We start from the raw sequence: 18,159 nt of genomic DNA, 5'->3' as shown, positions 1-18,159 counted from the left end.
AGTATGGAAGTGTAAGCTGAATAAACCCTTTCCTCCCCAACTTGCTTCTTGGTCATGATGTTTGTGCAGGAATAGAAACCCTGACTAAGACAGGTGCTCACGGGTCCATCCATCCTAGGGCTACCCCAGGATGGCCAGGCCCTGGGAGGCCACTTCCCAAGGGCCTCGCACACAGTACAGTAGTAAGCAAGCTACTATGGACCCCAGGGACCTAAGGGCTTCAAAAAGACCTGCATTCTGGCTGTGGTCCAGGGCCATGACCCCAGGTCTGAAAGCCTAGGGCAGAATTTGGTGAATTCAAATTCAGTCTTCATGTGATTTTCAGATCACAAGCCCCAGGTATAGAACCAGTCTCCCCATCTTCTGGACAAAGATGCGGGGCGGCATGTGTGGCACATGTGGGTTCCCTGACAGAGTCTGCTCCAGGCTGTAATAGCTCCTCATGCCCTGCTACTGAAGCCCCTGGCTGTGTGAGCAGTGCAGACAGGGTAAGGGCTCAGAGTCAGAGCAGAGACAGCAGTAGGTAGTAGCTCACGTCTGTCTTTCTCACACACACTCTATTGGCTCTCAAAAGTGAGCCACAGGGGTGTGAAAACACACGCTTCATCCTGGGAGAAGGAACCAGGAGTGGGGCAACTCTGAGGCCTGGAGGGTCAGGGCATAGGGAAAGTGCTGATGGCTGAAACCAACTGCCCAGGACAAAGGGTCTGGCCCCCACACCAGCCAAGCCTAGGGAGGGCATTTGCTCCTGTTGCTGCACTGCCTAGGGGGCAAGGCTTTGGCTGAGATCAGGGACCCTGGGAGGAGGTGCAGAGGGGCTGGGGTACTGCTGTCCAAGGCTGGGGGGCCAGTCCTCACGTCTGGGCCAGTGAAAGCTCTTCTAGGCCTCCCTTTCCTAGGCGGTATCTTGCTAGGTCCTTCCTGGTCACCAGCCCGACCACCTGTAGGAACAATACCAGGTCACAGAGTCCCCATAGGGTCTACAGAACTTCTACTCCATGTGATGGCATACTCCACATACTAGTTCCAAGTAGGTGTACAATAATAATAGGCTAGGACCCAGGCTTACAGACAAGACCCAATGTCCACCCACAACCTAGCAATAATATAGGAAGTAGAGTGTGAACCAGCTCCCGTAATCTCCAGCAGGACAGACAGCAGTCTCACCTGATTGTGGTTGTCTACTACTACCAGGTGCCTCAGGCCCAGAGCCCGGAAGAGCTTGAACACCCGAGGAAGAGATGCCTCCTGCAAAGTAATCAGCTGCCTTTAGCCCACTTTACCCAGCATAGGAAGAGATTCAAACCCCCAAACCAAGCACTTCAAGGGTTCTGAGCTGCCTCTTCCCCTCCATGCCTGACTCTAAGGACCTGTGTAATGCTAATGGGGTTCTCTCAGGCTGTCCCTAATACATTCTGGTTAGATGGCCACCTCAGGATGCAAGCTCTACTTGCACGATCCCGGAAGCCTCCTCTGCCTGGCAGCAATTACTCCACACGATTCCAGAGGCTCCTTACCATCTTTTCAAAGTGTATAAGGCATCAAACCATACCCCAGCCCTGCTTCCAACTCCTCTGGGTCCGTAAGTACCTGAGGCACAGTGTAGGGAGAAGGGTTCATGAATTCAGAAAGGTCCATGGTGCATTCACGCTCATCCTGGGATACATGAATGGACTGGATTGGGGGGAAGCGTGGATAGGCATCGCGGAAGTCCTTCAGCCTCAGCCGCCGCTGCACCAAACCCATGTTGGACCTCTCCACAAACACCTGAAGGCAGCAGCCAGTTATGTGTCTGCCACTGTGAAGGACGGTGCCCAGGACACTCCCACCCAAGGGCAGCTGGGTGTACCTTATGTTTCAAGAGAACGATAAGCTGGGAACGCAGGATCAAGCCTTGGAGCCTGGCTGGCTGCAGGAGAGGAAAGAGTCAGAGGCCTTGAGACCGCAGTGGGAAACTTTGGCCAATCCTATTCTGGCCAGATTCCCCCATTGGCCCATGGCTGCTGTTCCACGGTCACCTCTAAGTACAGGCATTGAAGTGAGCATGTCTCGCACAATCCTGCTAATCCCTCAAGTATCTGACACAGGGCTAAGCCTTCCAGCAGAGCATGGAAGTCATGCTGAGAAAGAAATCAACTGGTAGCAAGATGTAGCCCAAGTGTGTTCCTTACATTCTTTCAGTCCATCAGTGCCAATGTCCAACACATCCTAGCAGGCCAAGGGTGTCAACATTAGCTGGCCTCACCCCTCACCAGCACCTTCTGACAGATTCATAGTCACCAACACCATGACTAAGAAGTCCAGATAGAACCACCGAAGGCCTGTGGTCTGTGGGGGACAGTCCAGCTAAGAGAGGACTTTATTACTCTACAAGGAATACATGATTTCCTGTTCAAGAGCTGGAGAACTGATGAGTGGCTGGTTAAGAGCACTTGATGCTCTCGCAGAAGACCCAGGCTTGATTCCAAGCACCTACATGATAGCTCTCACCATCTATAATGCCAACTCCAAGGATCTCTTGAAATTTTCAGGTACCAGTCATGCATGTGGTACACATACATACATGTGGGCAAAACACATAAATAGAATAAAAATAATATCTTAAAGTTTCTTATTCAGGTGAACTACATAACACCCCCCTCCCCACCCCGAGACATGTGCTGCTCACAGGTACAAAATAAAAAGAAGCTGAAGAGCTGGGCGTAGTGGCACATGCCTTTAATCCCAGCACTCTGGAGGCAGAGGCAGGCAGATTTCTGAGTTCGAGGCCAGCCTGGTCTACAAAGTGAGTTCCAGGACAGCCAGGGCCATACAGAGAAACCCTGTCTCAAAAAAAAGGAGCTGACGTTCAGAGAGGTGTCCACAGTACCTGGGTGTCTCCTACATCCTCCACCACAGGGAATCCGTTGTGATTAGACGCTGTGTCACTTAGGACATCCACGATGATGCCAACCTTCTCTCGCCGCCTCAGGCAGGTCACAGGTGTGCTCATTACTTCCCTGCCAAGAGGCCCAAGCCAAGTGAGTTACACCACAGCACAAGTTGTCAGGGGACTTCTTTAAGAACTTTTGTACCATGTAAATACTTGACCGACACAAAGCTGTCAGACTTGGGACCCCAGAACCCCCATTTCCATGCCAGAGACTTAAGGAGGTACTGGGAGACTAGCCATGAATCGGCCACAGTGGGAATGCTGGGACCTGGGCTCTCCACAGGCATTCAGTGTTTGCCCTGTCCACATCCACCCATAGCACCCAGGAACCCAGAGGCTTAACAGGCCAGCTGGCCATACCTGGCTGTGAGCGAGTGTGAGGTGACTGGGGCTTCCCAGTGTAGGAAGGGTACACTCTGCAGCTGGATGTGCATGTCATAGAGGCCCTGGGTACAGAGTCAGGATTCAGGACACTGTCCAGGGGTCCTTATGGCACACTGTCTTTCCCAGGGCCCTACTTGTACTCTCCTCCTGAAGAGGGCGTATGGGAATGACTCAATGGGCTCCCTTCCTTCTGCAGCTGTCGCAAGCCCCTTAAACCCCAGTGCCAGGCTACAAGGACAATATCCAGGGTAACAGAGGACAAACCACCCCCCTCATGCTGCGCACCTCAATGAAAACATCACCCACAATCTTGGCAGTCATCAGCACCAACATGATGGGGAAACCGTAGGTCACGTTGCTGGTGGCCTCCATCATGATGACTGTCAGGCTAAGGGTCATTCTCACGATCCCACCTGTGGGGGTAATCATAAGCCCCTGTCCCTCTAAACATAGGATCCTCAGCTCTGCTACATCTGCAGTCTTTTTACCCACCCAACTTTCCAGACCCCAGAGGCAAGGATGCTAACTGCTGAGCCCTACCCACTGCCCCCAGACTGTGCTATGGAACTGATGACCTCATCTGCCTCACTTCCAGTCCTGCTCACATAAATGGCAAAGGGTAGCCATGGTGGAACACACAACGGGTAGGCAGGGTAAAACTGAGGCTAACTCACCAAAGAAGGCAAGAGCTGGGGCTTACCAAGCTGAGCAGCAGCTCCCATCAGGGCGTATTTACCAGGATCTGCCCAGATCTGCGGGACGCAACATGGGTGAGTATCAGAGACGGTGGTAATCCTCACCCAACTTACCAGGGCCTACTAGTGAAGACGTTATGCTTGGGCATAGTGATGCACACACAGGACATCTTACTCCAGTGCCCCCTGCTACAAACAGTGTGCTAACACTCTAGCTAGGTGTGCCACGTATAGGGACAAGGTACAGACTATGCTACTTGCCCACACCCATGAGTTGATAAGGCTGTGCTTTTGCCAAGGAATCTACAGACAGTGAGGACAGCAGACAAAAGTGTGCACAAGGTGCCACGGCCCATGTCCACGAGGACACACTGAATCACCCAAGGAAAGACATTCAGCTGTGAAGAAAGAAACCCTAGAACACGTCACAACACAGATCAAACAACAGGACATCACACTCAGTTGACATTGCAGATATGAGGGTATATACTGTGTGCCCTAGGAAATGTTGACAACAGATGAGTCCAAAGACAGTGGGAAGTAGAGGCTAACAGAACTGAGGAAGGGAAAATGGGAGTGGCTATTAATACAGCAGGGCTCCTTTCTAGGTGAAGAACCAACACTGAAGCTGGAAGGGACTGTGGCACAATGCTAAGCATCTAATGCCACTGAACTGTTTATGTTCACAGCAATCACTCCTGTGAACCACATCTCAGAAGACAGAACCCAACCAAAGCAGATCTAGACAGACACCTGAGCCTAAGGACAGGGGAGGGTCAGCTACAGGCTTCCTGTTGCTATCCCTTCTGTAATTTGTCAATCTAGGTTTTTCCCCCTTCCCTTCCCTTCCCTTTTTTTTAAAATTAAAAATAATTTTTTTTCTCCTTTTCTTTTTTGTTTTTTGAGACAGGGTTTCTCTGTGTAGCCCTGGCTGTCCTGGAACTCACTCTGTAGACCAGGCTGTCCTGGAACTCACAGAGATCTGCCTGCCTCTGCCTCTTGAGTGCTTGGACTAAATGTGTGCCCTACCACCTCCCAGCATAACTTGTCAACCTTACTCAAACTGAAGTGAGAAAACACACAGATCAAAACCGCCTGGCAGCTGGTGAGAGGAAGGGCTGAGGCCTACAATCAGGTCAGTGCTAGACGGATCTGGGCTCCTTATCTCCCTGATGTGTCTCCAGTTATGTCATGTAGTATTCCATGGCATCAGAGCTTTTGCCTAGATGCACCCAGTGTCCAGATCCCACCTGTGGTATCCCCTAGACCTAGGGCCAGCAGGAACACCTGAGGAGTAGAGCTCTGGCGTGCTTCCCCCAACTCACCGCTGCCCCTGTGAGGTAGGACAGGGAGATGCCAAAGAGTCGGCCCCAGGCAGCCCCAATGAGCAGGGATGGGATGAAGACACCAGCAGATACTGTGAGGCCATAGGTCCAGCAGGCCAGGAAGAAGTAGACCAGGGTGAACAGGCCGAGAGTCATGGGATTATAGGAGCCTAGGGGAAAGGAAGGTCATCTGGCTATAGCTGGGACTCAGGCTTGTGCAGGGATTCCCTGCCTGCCATGGGCACCAGAGCCCAGATTCCCAGTGGTCCCCAGAAAGTTCTGTATTCTCAGCGTTTCCAGGTGAGAGGTAGGTCCCATCAGAAGTGCTGGTGAGGAAGTACAGCAAGGTAACTTCAAGATGGCAGCATAGCTGTCAAATTCAGGGCCCATAATGCCAACACCAAACTCCCCAGAACGAGCAACAGCCTGAAGTCAACGTGCCCTGCCCCATGTAGAGGCTGTTCTCTAGCACAAAGAGGAAGCCCATACTCCTGAGAGCTCAGCTGGACTCAATCTGTGTGACTTCATATGCCAGCTGCACTAGGGCAGCTTCCCTGAGCCCAGGAGCCCTGCAATAGCTAGCAGTTCAGGGCAAACACTCACCAGAGGGGAGAGGTGACCAAGACATGTTCTATTGGGTCCCCATTGGGCCCCCAAACCACTCCTAGCCACTATAATTCAGTGGGAGTTTTGTAGATCCTAAACAAGATGATGAGGTTGTATTTGTGGATGAGAAACCAGAAAAGGCCAAAAAGAGAGGAACCGCAGTGGCCTATGTGAAGGCCAGGCTGGGGGATGTGCCAGCAGTCTGTGCAGCTAACCATGGACCAGGTGACTGATGTCAGCAGGAACAAGTCAGTAAGAGCAGAGGTCCACATGTTAGAGGCCACTGGCTTAGTCTATGGCAAATTTATGCATTAACTTTCATGATCCTTTCCTATGGACAGCCCCCCACACAAGGAAGTCCCCAGTAGCTTTACGGTAAGACACAATTATAAACAATTGTTCCCATAAGTAGGGTGTATGTCATGGTTAACCTCAGTTGTTAATTTGATATACTTGTGAACAGGGAACTAAAGGATTGCCTCCAGGTGTGGACATGTCTGCTGGGGCGTTTTCTTGATTGCTAAGTGAAGTGTGAGGATCCAGCATACTGTGGGAAGCCAGAAATCAATGTTCCTTCACGGTCTTTGCTTCATTCAGTTCCTGCCTCAGCTTTCCTCAAAGATGGACCACAACCTATAAGCTAAGTAAACCCATTCCTTCTCGAGCTGGTTTTCATCAGCAGGAGAAAGCAAACTAGACAGAAAGGGAGGAGCTGGAAACACAGGTCTAAGGCTGCTCAGCTCTGCAGCACTAGAGGCACACTACTAACTCTAGGCACTACCAGGGCTACAGCTGAGCCCCGGAGAGCCTGAGCTTGGAGCCAGCAGGCTAAGTTTTCCACTGGAGAGAAAGATGGAGGTAACTCGGGTGACTGCCCTTAGGAAGAAAGGTGAAGACTGGGAGCGCAGCCAGTCCCTCTCCGGTGCTTGGCTACCCCCAAGAACCCAGCAGTCCTGTGCGGTGCCATGTTGGCTCCTGCACTGCAGCACACCTCACCACACCAGAGAAGACCCCTTAGCTGAGACCATTGACCTCTGAGGCAAAAGCTTGCCCACTGTCCATAGGAAGCTGCAGCCATGCTGACTGCACTTACCTGGTGGGTCATGGAACAGGCTGACAACGCTCTTCTCAGGGGTGTTAAAGAAGGCTGCGGCCATGGAGTTGTATTCACCATCTGCACAGAAGAGCTGCAGAGTTGAGAAAGGAAGGACACAGAGGGAGAGATGGCCACAGGGCAGATGCTGTGCGGTGGAGTGCTGCTCATGTACCCCGAGTCTGGAGAGCACCAGACAGGATCTGGGCTCAGAATACAGCCCGAGGTGAAGTTCAGAAAGGGTTTCACTGGCATGACCACCTCTCTGGGTGATGGAGGTCCATTTGTCCATGCCATCCAAAAGAAACAGGATCCTAGGAGCTTCATAAGCAATGCTTTAGAATCGACAGTGGGACACTGGTCCTGGGAACCAGGAGGCCCGGTCTTCTCAGCTGAGTACTATTTTACTACATGGAGGGACACATCATTTGTTTGCCTGAGGACAGAGGTTACAGGTATGCACTTCTCTAATCTATTCTGAGCTTCAGTCTAAAACTCTCTCCAGGAAGTCCTGGAAAGGACTTTGGTGAGATCACTCTAGAACCCACTCCCCACGAACCTAGTGACAGACAGCCTCAGCTTTCCATGGGACCCTACACACAGAGCACTGTTACCTCTGGGAAATGAAAGGCCTGCAGTGGGTCCTGCTCACAGGGCCAGCCCAAAGCCTGTGCCTACCTGGAGTGGGTAGGACATGGAGCTCCCCTGCAGGGGCTGGCAATCTCGAGACGAGTAAATCAAGACAAACGCAACTGTTGCTGTGACAGCAGCCACCAGCATGGCCTCAATCACCTGGAGACAGGGCCGGTGGATGTACCTAGAGACCAAAGTGGACTTTGCTGCAGGGATGGCCAGGGACAGTAGCCTCATCTGCCCTGCCCCTGGCAGTTGCCAGGAAAACCAGACCCAGAACCCATTGATGAGAGGATAACACAGGTTTAATGATCAATCAGCCCAGACTCCTGGGGTTATCTTTCACCCTGTGGCTACACCAGCATAACAGCTGAAACCAGTGCGAACACAGGTAGACATGCCATGAGCCCAAGACCTTCCCAAACAACTTGATTGCTGCTCTTCTAATAAAAGGGCTGGCACCCCAGGCAGACGGTGGGCAGCATCTAACTTACCCATGACTTTGTTCTCCATGACAAATTTTATCTGCTAACTCTCACAGACCCCAGGACCCGAGGAACATTTTTCAGGGGAGGAGCCTCCTTAGCCCCTGCCACCTCCTCCCCCACCCCACCCCCCAGCTGCACTTACCTGTCCCTCTACCCCAGGCCACACTCTCTCCACCTGCCCTGAGCAGCTGAGCTGAACAGACCTTCAGGAAGGACCCCTACTGACAAGGCCTCCACAATTTGTCCATTTCTTGCACCCACCCAGTGGAGCTGTACCTGTCAATCTGGTACACAAAACAGAGTTCTCACCTGATTCGAAACATGGTTAGCCAGTAATTCAAGGCATTGAACACAGCTCCAAGAATGCCGCCTGTAACCAGAAAAGAGACTAATGGTAGTCTCACAGAACAGTGGAGCATGGACATGACCTTCAGGTAGGAAAATCTACACCTGACCTCTGTCAAGTATAAGGTGTAAACAGATGGACTCCTGTAAGGCTTGGGTCCCCTCTGAATCATATATATATATATATTCATTCTCAATTCCAGGAGAAGAAGAAAAGAAAAAAAGAAATATGAACCACTTCAGGCCCTGAGTATTTTGGATAGGAAATTCTCAACCTTAGATGTTGTAAAGTCCTCCCCCATCCCCCAGGGAATCTCATTCCAAGTCTGGAGCTTTGCAGTGCCCACCACCGCATGCATCTGCATAATAACTCTAGCAGTGCTATGCCTGGAGGTGAGGGGTGGAGACCAAGGCAAGTTGACCAAGGCAACTGCAGAGCTGGGAGTTCATCCTCCCCAACACAGGTTCACTCTGGTCCATGCTATAGGGAGGGGCCCTTACCCACCACACCCATGGCGATGAAGACTGGAATCTCATGGATGGTGTAGGCCATTTTCTGTGCAGAGGGGAGAAAGCAAAGGCTTTGAGAAATTGCTGCTTAAATTACAGGGCTGGGAGGAGCTCTGCCTACATGCACAGACCTTAGAGCACTTCTGTCAGAAGCAGAGGATCCATGGGTGAGGTAAATGGTCTTTGGGAAGACCTTATGCCCATGGCCCTTCATGGCTGAGCTGGGTTGGGTTGGGTGGCTTGTGCAGCCATCTCATTCTGCAGCTGTGGTACACTCACAGCTAGAGCAGCTCCCTGTGCACACCCTCACTGTGCATACCCTCAGAGCACTGCAGGGCCCTCACACCAACAGGCAAGAGTTCAGCATCCCTACTCAGATCTATATTTTCCCAAAGCCATGTTCAGGTCTCAGCCTTATCCCAATGGGGTTCTCAGGTGGCACCAGAAAGGGCAAGTTGGAACTATATGGCTAGCAAATTACCTCTGAGTCAAATCTTCCAAAATTTATGAGGCCAGGGCTGGACAGGTCCCACATATTTCCATGGTAGATGCTCAGAACAAAATTCAATGTAAAGGTGGAAATCATGGAAGCAAAGAACTGTTTCAGAGAGAAGTCAGTCTTAAGAGACTTGCCTGGTAGACCCAATACTCCCAGAGTCCGGCCCAACCCACTCAGTACTCAGTGTTCTCAGAGCTCTATCTGGCCTGCCCAGCACCCTCAAAGCCACACGTGGCCCACGTAGATTCTATGAGTTATACAGAACACTCTCCTCTGAATGCCAGGAGCAGGCATGGAGACCGGGACTTCTGTCATTCGGAAAGCTGTGTCTGGGAACCCCATCTAAGACAAAAGGGAAGGGGCTGGAGCCAAGTGGGGCTGTCAGAGCTGGAGCTGCAGCTCTGCACACAGCCGTGAGAGAAGGCAATGTTTCCGGGCCCCAGGAACCCTCAGAGGCACTAACACCGCACTGGACCACCGAGGGGCTCTACAACACAAAAGGATGGGCTAACTAGGAGAAAGAACTTCTAAGGGATGAAGAAGTTCATCACCCTGGCCGGGGCACCTTCCTCAGCCACTTACAATTCTCCAAGTCAGGAACTGATTCCAGAAGGAGGCGCCCTCTTCCAAGCTAAACAGGACCCCACCTGGAAGGCAAATAGCAGGGCTAAAGTGCCACCAAGGCCACAGGGCAGCCTATCCACTGCCATTGCCCAACAGAGGCACCAAGGATGCTGCGAGGTAGAAGCAGGCCACGGCTGGTGTCTTTAAGACCCTGCCCTCACCCTCACCAGGCACTTGTCTGCAAACCTCAGAACTATGCCTACAAGAACTATGCTTCAGCATCCTGGCATCCATGGAGCACCCGAGGGCATAGCCAGTGACGAGGTGCAACTGGCCCTCCTTACCCACAGGGGCTCCAAATGCAGCAGATACGCCAGCTGCAGCTCCAGCTGAGACAAAATCCCGCTTCTCTGTATCTCTGCGGAAATATTCAAAGATCTGAAAGAGAAAGATGCAGGGTGTTGTGGGAGGCTCTGCAGGGCTGCTTAGCACAGGAAAGGAAGTTGGAAACAGGTCCCATCAAACAGGCCAAAGAAGAGCTGTAAGAGGCAGGGATATTTTTTTCGAGATAATCAAGCAGGGAGCATTTTTCTAGATAATCACATTATTATCAACACCACAATAGCTACTGGATTCACAGAGAGCAATATTACAGACAGTGACAAAAATCAGGAGAGCTGGCATTCCCATGTACCCACAGCTGAGAACATAACTACAGGATTCCATGTGTGACAGTAACTGAACTTCTCCATGCATGCAAGAAGTCTATGAACTTCTTGTTCCAGTTCTACCCTAGTGACTGAAGAAAGCACAGTGAGTGGAAAAATATCTAAACTTGTTCTAATTTTAACAAGGATTGTTCAGACAGGCTTGGTGGTACATCCCTGGCATTTCAGTTCTCAGAAGCCTTGAGACAGAATCCTAAGTTCAAGGTCAGCCTGGTCTAGACAGTGTAACCCTGTTTCAAAAGACAGCTATAGATTTATTGGCATAGAAGTTTAGTGTAATGCCTATCTTACTGCTGGTAACAGTGGAAAACATGACCAAATTATTCCATGTGTCTGAGGAGCCATTTACAGCTCTGACTTCCTTCAAGGGCCTGTCCTGAGAAGCTGGTCAGAGATTCAACAGAATTACACCAGCATCCCAGTGACTGACCATGGAGAGACCAGATAGTCTGCAACCCCCTGGACTGGGAGCAGGCCAGACACCCTTAGAGTTAGAGATGGTGACAGGAACTGGATGTTGAGAGAGACCCATAGGTCTGGGTGAAGACACAGCTGAAACACAGCTATGAATCCTCAGTCCACAAGTGTGTGTAAGGACTCACCTTGAAATCTCGCTTCAGTGATGTTGACCTTCCCTGTGAAATCCCTGCAGCTATCACGGATCCTGAGTGGATCATTGGCCCTTCCTGGAGCACAAAGCAATCAGTACTCAGAGGTCACGCATGGGTCTTGGTGTCCTCCAACGGACAGAAACTCAGACTCAGGAGGGACCAGTGTCACACATTCTGTTGTTACCTTTCCCACAGCCAGTCCCCCTACCACAGACAGAATCACGCCGGACACCTTGATCACCAGCGTCTGGAGAAACAAGGAAGATACGGAGTTTGAGTAATCCTGCTGTACATGCCTAACCCCTGGGGCTCAAGGGAGGCCAGCGCTGCTGCTGGGTGCGCAAGGAGAACTCCCACTCACCATCCGCCCATGCCACAAATGCTAGGCCAGTGCCCAGGGCTCCTGTTCCACACCCCCTTGGGGAACTCAGTGCTGCTATATCCCTGGAGGGTTCTGAGGGAGGAAGCTCAGCCCTGACATATGACTATGCCTCTGCCCTAGGCCCAGCACAGCTTTACCTTGGAGACAATTACTTGCTGGGACTGACAGCATAGCCCCTACCTCATGAACATGCAGGTGCAAGCACCTGTTCCACGGACACCCCAGTATTCATCCCCACATCAGGCCAGGAACCATGAAGGTGGGGACTGAAGGACTATGACTCCCCTAAACTATGTGAGCCTGGTGAGTGACCAGGGAGGTCAGGGGTGAACAAATGCTGACTCTGTTATCTGAGCCCATCCTGGCTCATGGCCCCTGGTGCAGGGAGAAGGGGGAGACTGGGAAGGACAGCATGCCCCACACGGGCTCTGAGGAAGTCTCCGAAACCCAGTCTGTTAGCCAGAGGTAGTTAGCAAGACATTCCAGATTGTTCCACAAAGTCTAGGCAGCACTGTGCTGTGCGGGAGCATCATGTCCCCTACTCTATTGCAGAGCAGCACAGGGCTCTCCAGTTCCAAGGAGTGACCACACTTTCCTTGGCTGCAGGGCACCAGGCCCAGGAGCATCCCAGGGGAGGCCCTGGAGCACCAGGCAAGGGAGCATCTCGAAGGAAGCCATGACTACCTGCCTTCTGAGATAGACAGGAGGCAGTGTCTGGCCAGACTCAGGCAGAAAGGCTGGCCTTGCAAAAACAAACAGTAATTGACTGTGGTGACAACTGTCCAGTCTCTGTGGCCTTAGGATGCTGCTAAGATTATGTGAGTGTGAGAGAAAACTTTGAAAGCAGGGAAGGAAAGGCAGGCCATCTCCCACCCTAGCTCAGCCTCTCCAGCTCTGACATACTCAGGGCCACACAGTCCTGAGTTACAGACATGCATTGCATGGCTGCAGTCACCACCTTACACTCCTGTACTACTTACTGCAGGCAAAGTCCAGCTTTTGCCACTTTCAGATGCACAACCTTGTGCCAGATGTGGAGGAGGATCAAGCAAAGACAAAGATAGACGACGGAAGCAGAAATCCCTTGCCCTGCCCTGTCTCACTGCACACCTCACCTTGAGCCGCACCACGTGGGGGATCTTCACCCCATTGAGGAAGCACTTGATCTGAGGGATTCCGCTGCCAGCAGCAACAGGCTGGAAAGACAGAGGTGCCAATGAGCAGGTAAAGTAGGGTACACAGCCTCTACAACCACAAGGGCAGACATGGGGATGGGCTTCCTGTTAGGGACATAGAGGTCGTTCCCTACGCCCAGTCAGGAATGGAGCAACCCCGAGGAAACCTTGTGAGCATGTGTGAAGGGTCAAGGGAAGAGTCTGATGGTTATGTGTCCCCAAGTGAGCTGTGTGAGGGGACACTTCCTATCTATATACACAGAGCAGGTTCTGCATGTTCTCTATTCCTTCTTTTATTCCCCCTACAAAAAAAGACAAGGAGCAGAGAGGAACCTAGGAAAAAGATGGGCTCCTGGGATCTTTGGAATTAAGATGTATTTTGGAGGAGCCACCTGTGGGTTAAGAGTACAGTCTCCCTGGGGAGTAACTGGTCCTGCTGCCCCCTCTGCTTGGATCTCTGCATGAATTGCCCAAATTCCTGGGAACTTCAAGCCCTAGAATAACCTTTTAACTAGCTCTATGTAAATATGGGGTAGGTGTGGTACCTATGGGCTGGATATGAATTGGGTGGCCAAGAGATGGGATGGGAGTTACACTATTGGATTAAACAGTGCACACTAGGAGCAGAGCTGAGGAAGTCCCAGTGTGTTTTCCGTTCTGACTGAACAGTTCCCATTCAGAGCACACTGTGAGTCTCTCTGGTAGAAAGCCTCCGCTGTCACAGACTAACAGGTGCCCATGATGGGAAAGCTAGAGGAGCCCACACTCTCACCAAGACCCCAAGCCCTCTCTGGATCTAGGGTACCCAGTCTCCTACACACAATGGCTTTACCTCTATGAAGGCCACGATCACAGACCCCACGAGTACGAAGGCAGAGTTCAGCGTGGCCCACAGCAGGAGGGAGAAGGACAGGCCACCCTTCTCTGTGAACTTGTCAATGTCTCAGGGATGGTCAAGGACAGGTACTGCAGTACTTGTGGAGCATGCATCTGCCCTACATGTCTCACTCTGGACAGATCATCTCATGACCTGGGCTGGCACAACTACTGACTAGCTAGCAGGCCACAGTGAGCGAAAAACTTGTAGCCTTCTCACAGCCTGGCTAGGACAACACCACACATGTGCCGTGCCGTGCATATCTGTAGGTGATCTCTATGGAGCCCGGTCTGCTCTGTTCTTTACTGCCTGCTTATGAAGACATACGCCTGGCTCTGCTGCTGAGCCCGCAGCCCACGTGCCCCACACAGTGTCTTTGGAGGATACTGTCCTTGATGACGCGGTACTTGAGGCCTGCCAGGTTCTCCACTACAATGTCAATGAAGCAGGCTACTAGGCCTGTGAGGATTCCAATGAGGGCACAGATAACCCAGCGCTTGATCTCCACTGTCCGGAAAGCCTAGAGAGAGACGGGGAACAGGGTACAGTCAAAGCTGACTGCTGCATCCAGGAACCTGCTCTGGTGCTTGCAGAGTCAAGGGCTGCCACCACACATAGTACAACGTTCAGCTCTCGCCACAAGTCTGCCAGAAGCAGACTCAGCCAATGCTTCAAAGACCATCCACTGAAGGCCACAGGAATCCCAAGGAGGTAACGTTTTCTAGAGATTCACAACCAGCTACTCGTATTTGAAAAATTGTATACTATCTACAGAACAACCTTATTGGCCATGATGATTACAGCTCTCCCTCAGTTTCCAGTATCTGGGGATAGGGGGTCCCATATTCAGAGCCCCATTCTCCAATACACAAGCCATGAAAACAAATGCTGGCTGTAGAACACACAGCTTGGGGGAGAAAAGGAGGGAGAGATGAAACAGGGTCACTGCCTGGCCCAACGTGCCAGCACCCAGGCTAACAAGCCCTAGGCCCACTCTGCTCACCGTGTGGTTGATTCGTCTTTCCTCCTCCAGGAAGAGCTGATTCTCGCTGTTGTCATAGTCCAGGCTCTGCATAGACCAGGGCACAAGAAGCTCCATTACTGACCCAGGGTACTGGTGCAAGCCTAGCCAGGGGACAGGGTGGAGGGCTGTAAAGGACAGGGCTTGAGCCCAGGAGGGAGGATAGAGAGCCCACCTCATACTTGAGGGAGAGGAGCTTCTCGTTGTGTGGAATCTCCTTGGGGAAGGTGTGAGGAGGATCGACTTCCTGTGGAATTAGAAACAGACTCTCAAATCCCACAGCCCTGCGTTATCTGACACCAAGGCTGGGAAGGCACAGAAATCTACAAACCTCCACCCCCTGGGATACCTCAGGTTTGTTTCAGGAGAATGAGGTTAGTTTAACACCCTAGAAATCAACCAATGCATAGCAGATCTCTGAGTTCCAGGTCAGCCTGGTCTACAGAGCAAGTTCCAGGCCAACGATGGCTACACAGAGAAACTCTGTCTTGAAAAACAAAACAAACCAATAACAACAAAGCTGAAAAACCATTATAAGCCCTCAGCAAAGCTGGGTGTGGGGGAGCACACCAATAATCCTGGCACTCAGGAGGCAGAATCAAAAGGATTGGAAATTCAAGGCCAGCCTGGGTTATGTATTGAGGCAATAATACCAAGAAGGGAGGCAGCACAGTGACAGCGTGCGAGCCTGAAGGCACAGGCTTTAGCTTCCATCCCCAGTCCTGGGAAAAGCAAACCTCTAGAACAACAGAAAAGCTAAAAAACTGACACAGGGTCTGCAGGGATGGATCAGAGGCTGAGTGTTGTTCTAGCAGAAGGCCCAAGTTTGGTTCCTAGGGACCCATATCTACAACCTATCACAGCTGTAACTCCTGCTCCACAGGGGTCCAGTGCCTCTGGCCTCTGAGGACACCTAATCTTACAGACATGTGAGAACACTCTACATCACTGCCCATTGGGACAAATGAAACCACAGCAGACAGCACCAAGGACAACCAAAGCCCCTTGTTTGTTTTCCCAAGACGTATGTTTGTTACGTGTAGGTATGTATGTGCCTGTGAGTACAGGTACTTATGGAGGTCAAAATAGGGTGCTGGATCCCCGGGAGCTACAAGTGCAGGCAGCTGTAGGCCGCCTGACATGAACATTGAATCCTTTGTAAGAGCCCCTGGAGAGCTGTTCTAGGGACACCAGAATCTACCCCATGGTCAGAGGAAATGGTTTCTCTCCACGCCTGAGGATTCCTCGTCCGTCCTCAAGCCCCATCTCACCCATTCCTAGAGTCCTCAGCTCATTGGGTCCTTGTCACACTAAGCTCCCTCTGACAAAGGTCTCTGTACCGTGTGGCCTCCTCCACAGAACTTCTGCCCTCTTCACAGCTGCTGGTCACTTGGCCTCAGAGGCCCTCCTCTCTCGGCATCCTGCTATCTGCCGACCATGCTGCCCTTCCTCCTTTCCCTGATCAGCAGGAACAGGGGACATCAGGCCACTCACCGGGTCCAGGAGCTCGTCATCCAGCTCCACGTTGTTCATCTGTCCGATTCGGAACAGTGCAGAATGAGACTGAGAAGAGAAGAGAGACCAGAGGGCAGGGGTGAGGGAGGGAGGCAGAGCACGACTCCTTCTCATTCCCACCCTCACTCTGCCCTCCTTGGTTTCGGGAAGCCAGATCTGCTCCTGACATGCGCAGCCTGTCCCTGAGAAGTCCAGCATGGGATAGAAAGCCCCGCTTTCCTCATACTAGCAGTACACCACCCTGTCTGTTCCATACGAGAGAAAGCATGATCACGCACTGGGGCCAAAGGCTGCAGGATGTGTCCAACCAGAGAGTAGTAACAGAGTGGATAGATGGTGTGAAGTCCCTGCAGATCACACAGGTGTAGGGCAGCTAGTACCCTTTCTTTAAGGACACTTCCTTGATTGTCAGCCTCCCAACCTGGATAAAGTCACGCCTGCACAATAAGGGAGAGGTGGACAAATTGGGGGTGGGGTGGGGAGTGGCGCTTATGCCAAATTTCAACTATTTCCTGGGTGTTTTCAGAAATGTTGGTGAAGAGGGGGTTACATGGGAAGGAAGGCCAACTTCTGACCTGAGCAAAAGCTGTGTGGTCCTTTGTCCAAAGCAGAGTCGCTGTGATGGAAACAAAGTGTAGAAAGAAGACAAAGGGAGCTCCAGGCCAGCCTGGCAGCTCACAGACTGGGACTGTCCCTGGAGCATCTTCCTGAACTGAAGCAGCTGCAGTCCCAGCCTCAGTGCTTCCTGTAGCCTTCCTGCCCCCACAGGCCTTACCAAGGGTCATTCAGGGCCCCAAGCATTTATGGTTGTTATAGTAATAGTGATCGTTCTACTACTACTACCACCACCACCACCACTACCATTACCACTACTACTACTATTGGTTTTTCGAGACAGGCTTTTCCATTCAGCCCTGGCTGTCCTGGAACTCACACTGTAGACCAGGCTTTCCCATTCAGCCCTGGCTGTCCTGGAACTCACTCTGTAGACCAGGCTTTCCCATTCAGCCCTGGCTGTCCTGGAAATCACTCTGTAGACTAGGCTGGCCTCAAGCTCAGAAATCTGCCTGCCTCTGCCTCCCAAGTGCTGGGATTAAAGGAGTGCACCACCATGGCCAGAGCTACATTTATTATTTTTTTAAGATGTATTTTAAAATTTTGTAAATTTGTGTATGTGTCTGTGTGTAGATATGTGCACATGAATAGGTGCCAGCAGAGTCTACAAATGTTGGATCCCTGCAGCTAGAGTTGTGAGCACCATAGTGTGGATGCTGGTCATACTCTTAGTTGCTGAGCCAACTCCAAGCACTTCTCATGAACACAAAATGTAGCTGATGTGTGAGGGGCAGCCAAGCTGAGTTAGACAGATGGGCAACAGCCTGGGCCTCAATCCCCTCTCAGCGCTCCTCCCAGTCCAGTCAAGAACCACAACTATGACAGGAAAGGAAACCACGGCAAACAAAGATGTAGACCTAAAGGCTCTGCCTTCTTAGACAGTCCATCCCTTCACTGTCCAACAAGCTTTGAGAACTTGTTCCAGTCCATCTGCATCCGTCCATCCCAGAAACATTAGAACCCCTTACAGAGACACTCCTGCTTCTTACAGGCACTGTGACGTAGAGCTGCAGACAGGAAGGCTAGTCCACATTCACACCAAACACATGGTAAAGACTCCTCCTCCTCTGGGGCCACAGGACCCCCTGTAAAGCTGCCCTCCTCCCTAGACACCCCACAGCTATATGGATGTTCCCCACAGCCATGAGACCCACAGACACC

General features: G+C 51.6%; 1 protein-coding gene across 1 annotated transcript in view; it reads right to left on the bottom strand.

The window, feature by feature from the left end:
- Window positions 1–524: 524 nt before the first annotated feature.
- Clcn7 (chloride voltage-gated channel 7) overlaps window positions 525–18,159 on the bottom strand; it is a 29,231-nt gene continuing 11,596 nt past the window's right edge. The window contains exons 2-25 of the mRNA XM_021185965.2: window positions 16,363–16,431; window positions 15,044–15,115; window positions 14,851–14,916; window positions 14,235–14,367; window positions 13,803–13,912; window positions 12,911–12,991; window positions 11,598–11,660; window positions 11,405–11,488; window positions 10,419–10,512; window positions 10,093–10,157; window positions 9,493–9,609; window positions 9,003–9,057; window positions 8,466–8,526; window positions 7,714–7,852; window positions 7,036–7,129; window positions 5,337–5,506; window positions 4,017–4,068; window positions 3,602–3,729; window positions 3,293–3,378; window positions 2,870–2,999; window positions 1,850–1,909; window positions 1,591–1,767; window positions 1,168–1,248; window positions 525–941 (exon numbers count right to left, since the gene is read on the bottom strand). Of these exons, the coding sequence (XP_021041624.1) occupies window positions 855–941; window positions 1,168–1,248; window positions 1,591–1,767; window positions 1,850–1,909; window positions 2,870–2,999; window positions 3,293–3,378; window positions 3,602–3,729; window positions 4,017–4,068; window positions 5,337–5,506; window positions 7,036–7,129; window positions 7,714–7,852; window positions 8,466–8,526; window positions 9,003–9,057; window positions 9,493–9,609; window positions 10,093–10,157; window positions 10,419–10,512; window positions 11,405–11,488; window positions 11,598–11,660; window positions 12,911–12,991; window positions 13,803–13,912; window positions 14,235–14,367; window positions 14,851–14,916; window positions 15,044–15,115; window positions 16,363–16,431 (2,274 nt within the window). The 3' untranslated portion in view covers window positions 525–854. The remainder of the gene's footprint in view (window positions 942–1,167; window positions 1,249–1,590; window positions 1,768–1,849; window positions 1,910–2,869; window positions 3,000–3,292; window positions 3,379–3,601; window positions 3,730–4,016; window positions 4,069–5,336; window positions 5,507–7,035; window positions 7,130–7,713; window positions 7,853–8,465; window positions 8,527–9,002; window positions 9,058–9,492; window positions 9,610–10,092; window positions 10,158–10,418; window positions 10,513–11,404; window positions 11,489–11,597; window positions 11,661–12,910; window positions 12,992–13,802; window positions 13,913–14,234; window positions 14,368–14,850; window positions 14,917–15,043; window positions 15,116–16,362; window positions 16,432–18,159) is intronic.

Source organism: Mus caroli, chromosome 17, assembly GCF_900094665.2.
Source record: "Mus caroli chromosome 17, CAROLI_EIJ_v1.1, whole genome shotgun sequence".
NCBI lineage: Eukaryota > Metazoa > Chordata > Mammalia > Rodentia > Muridae > Mus > Mus caroli.
Note: the sequence above shows the minus strand (reverse complement) of the source record. Positions and strands in the feature narration are given on the sequence as shown.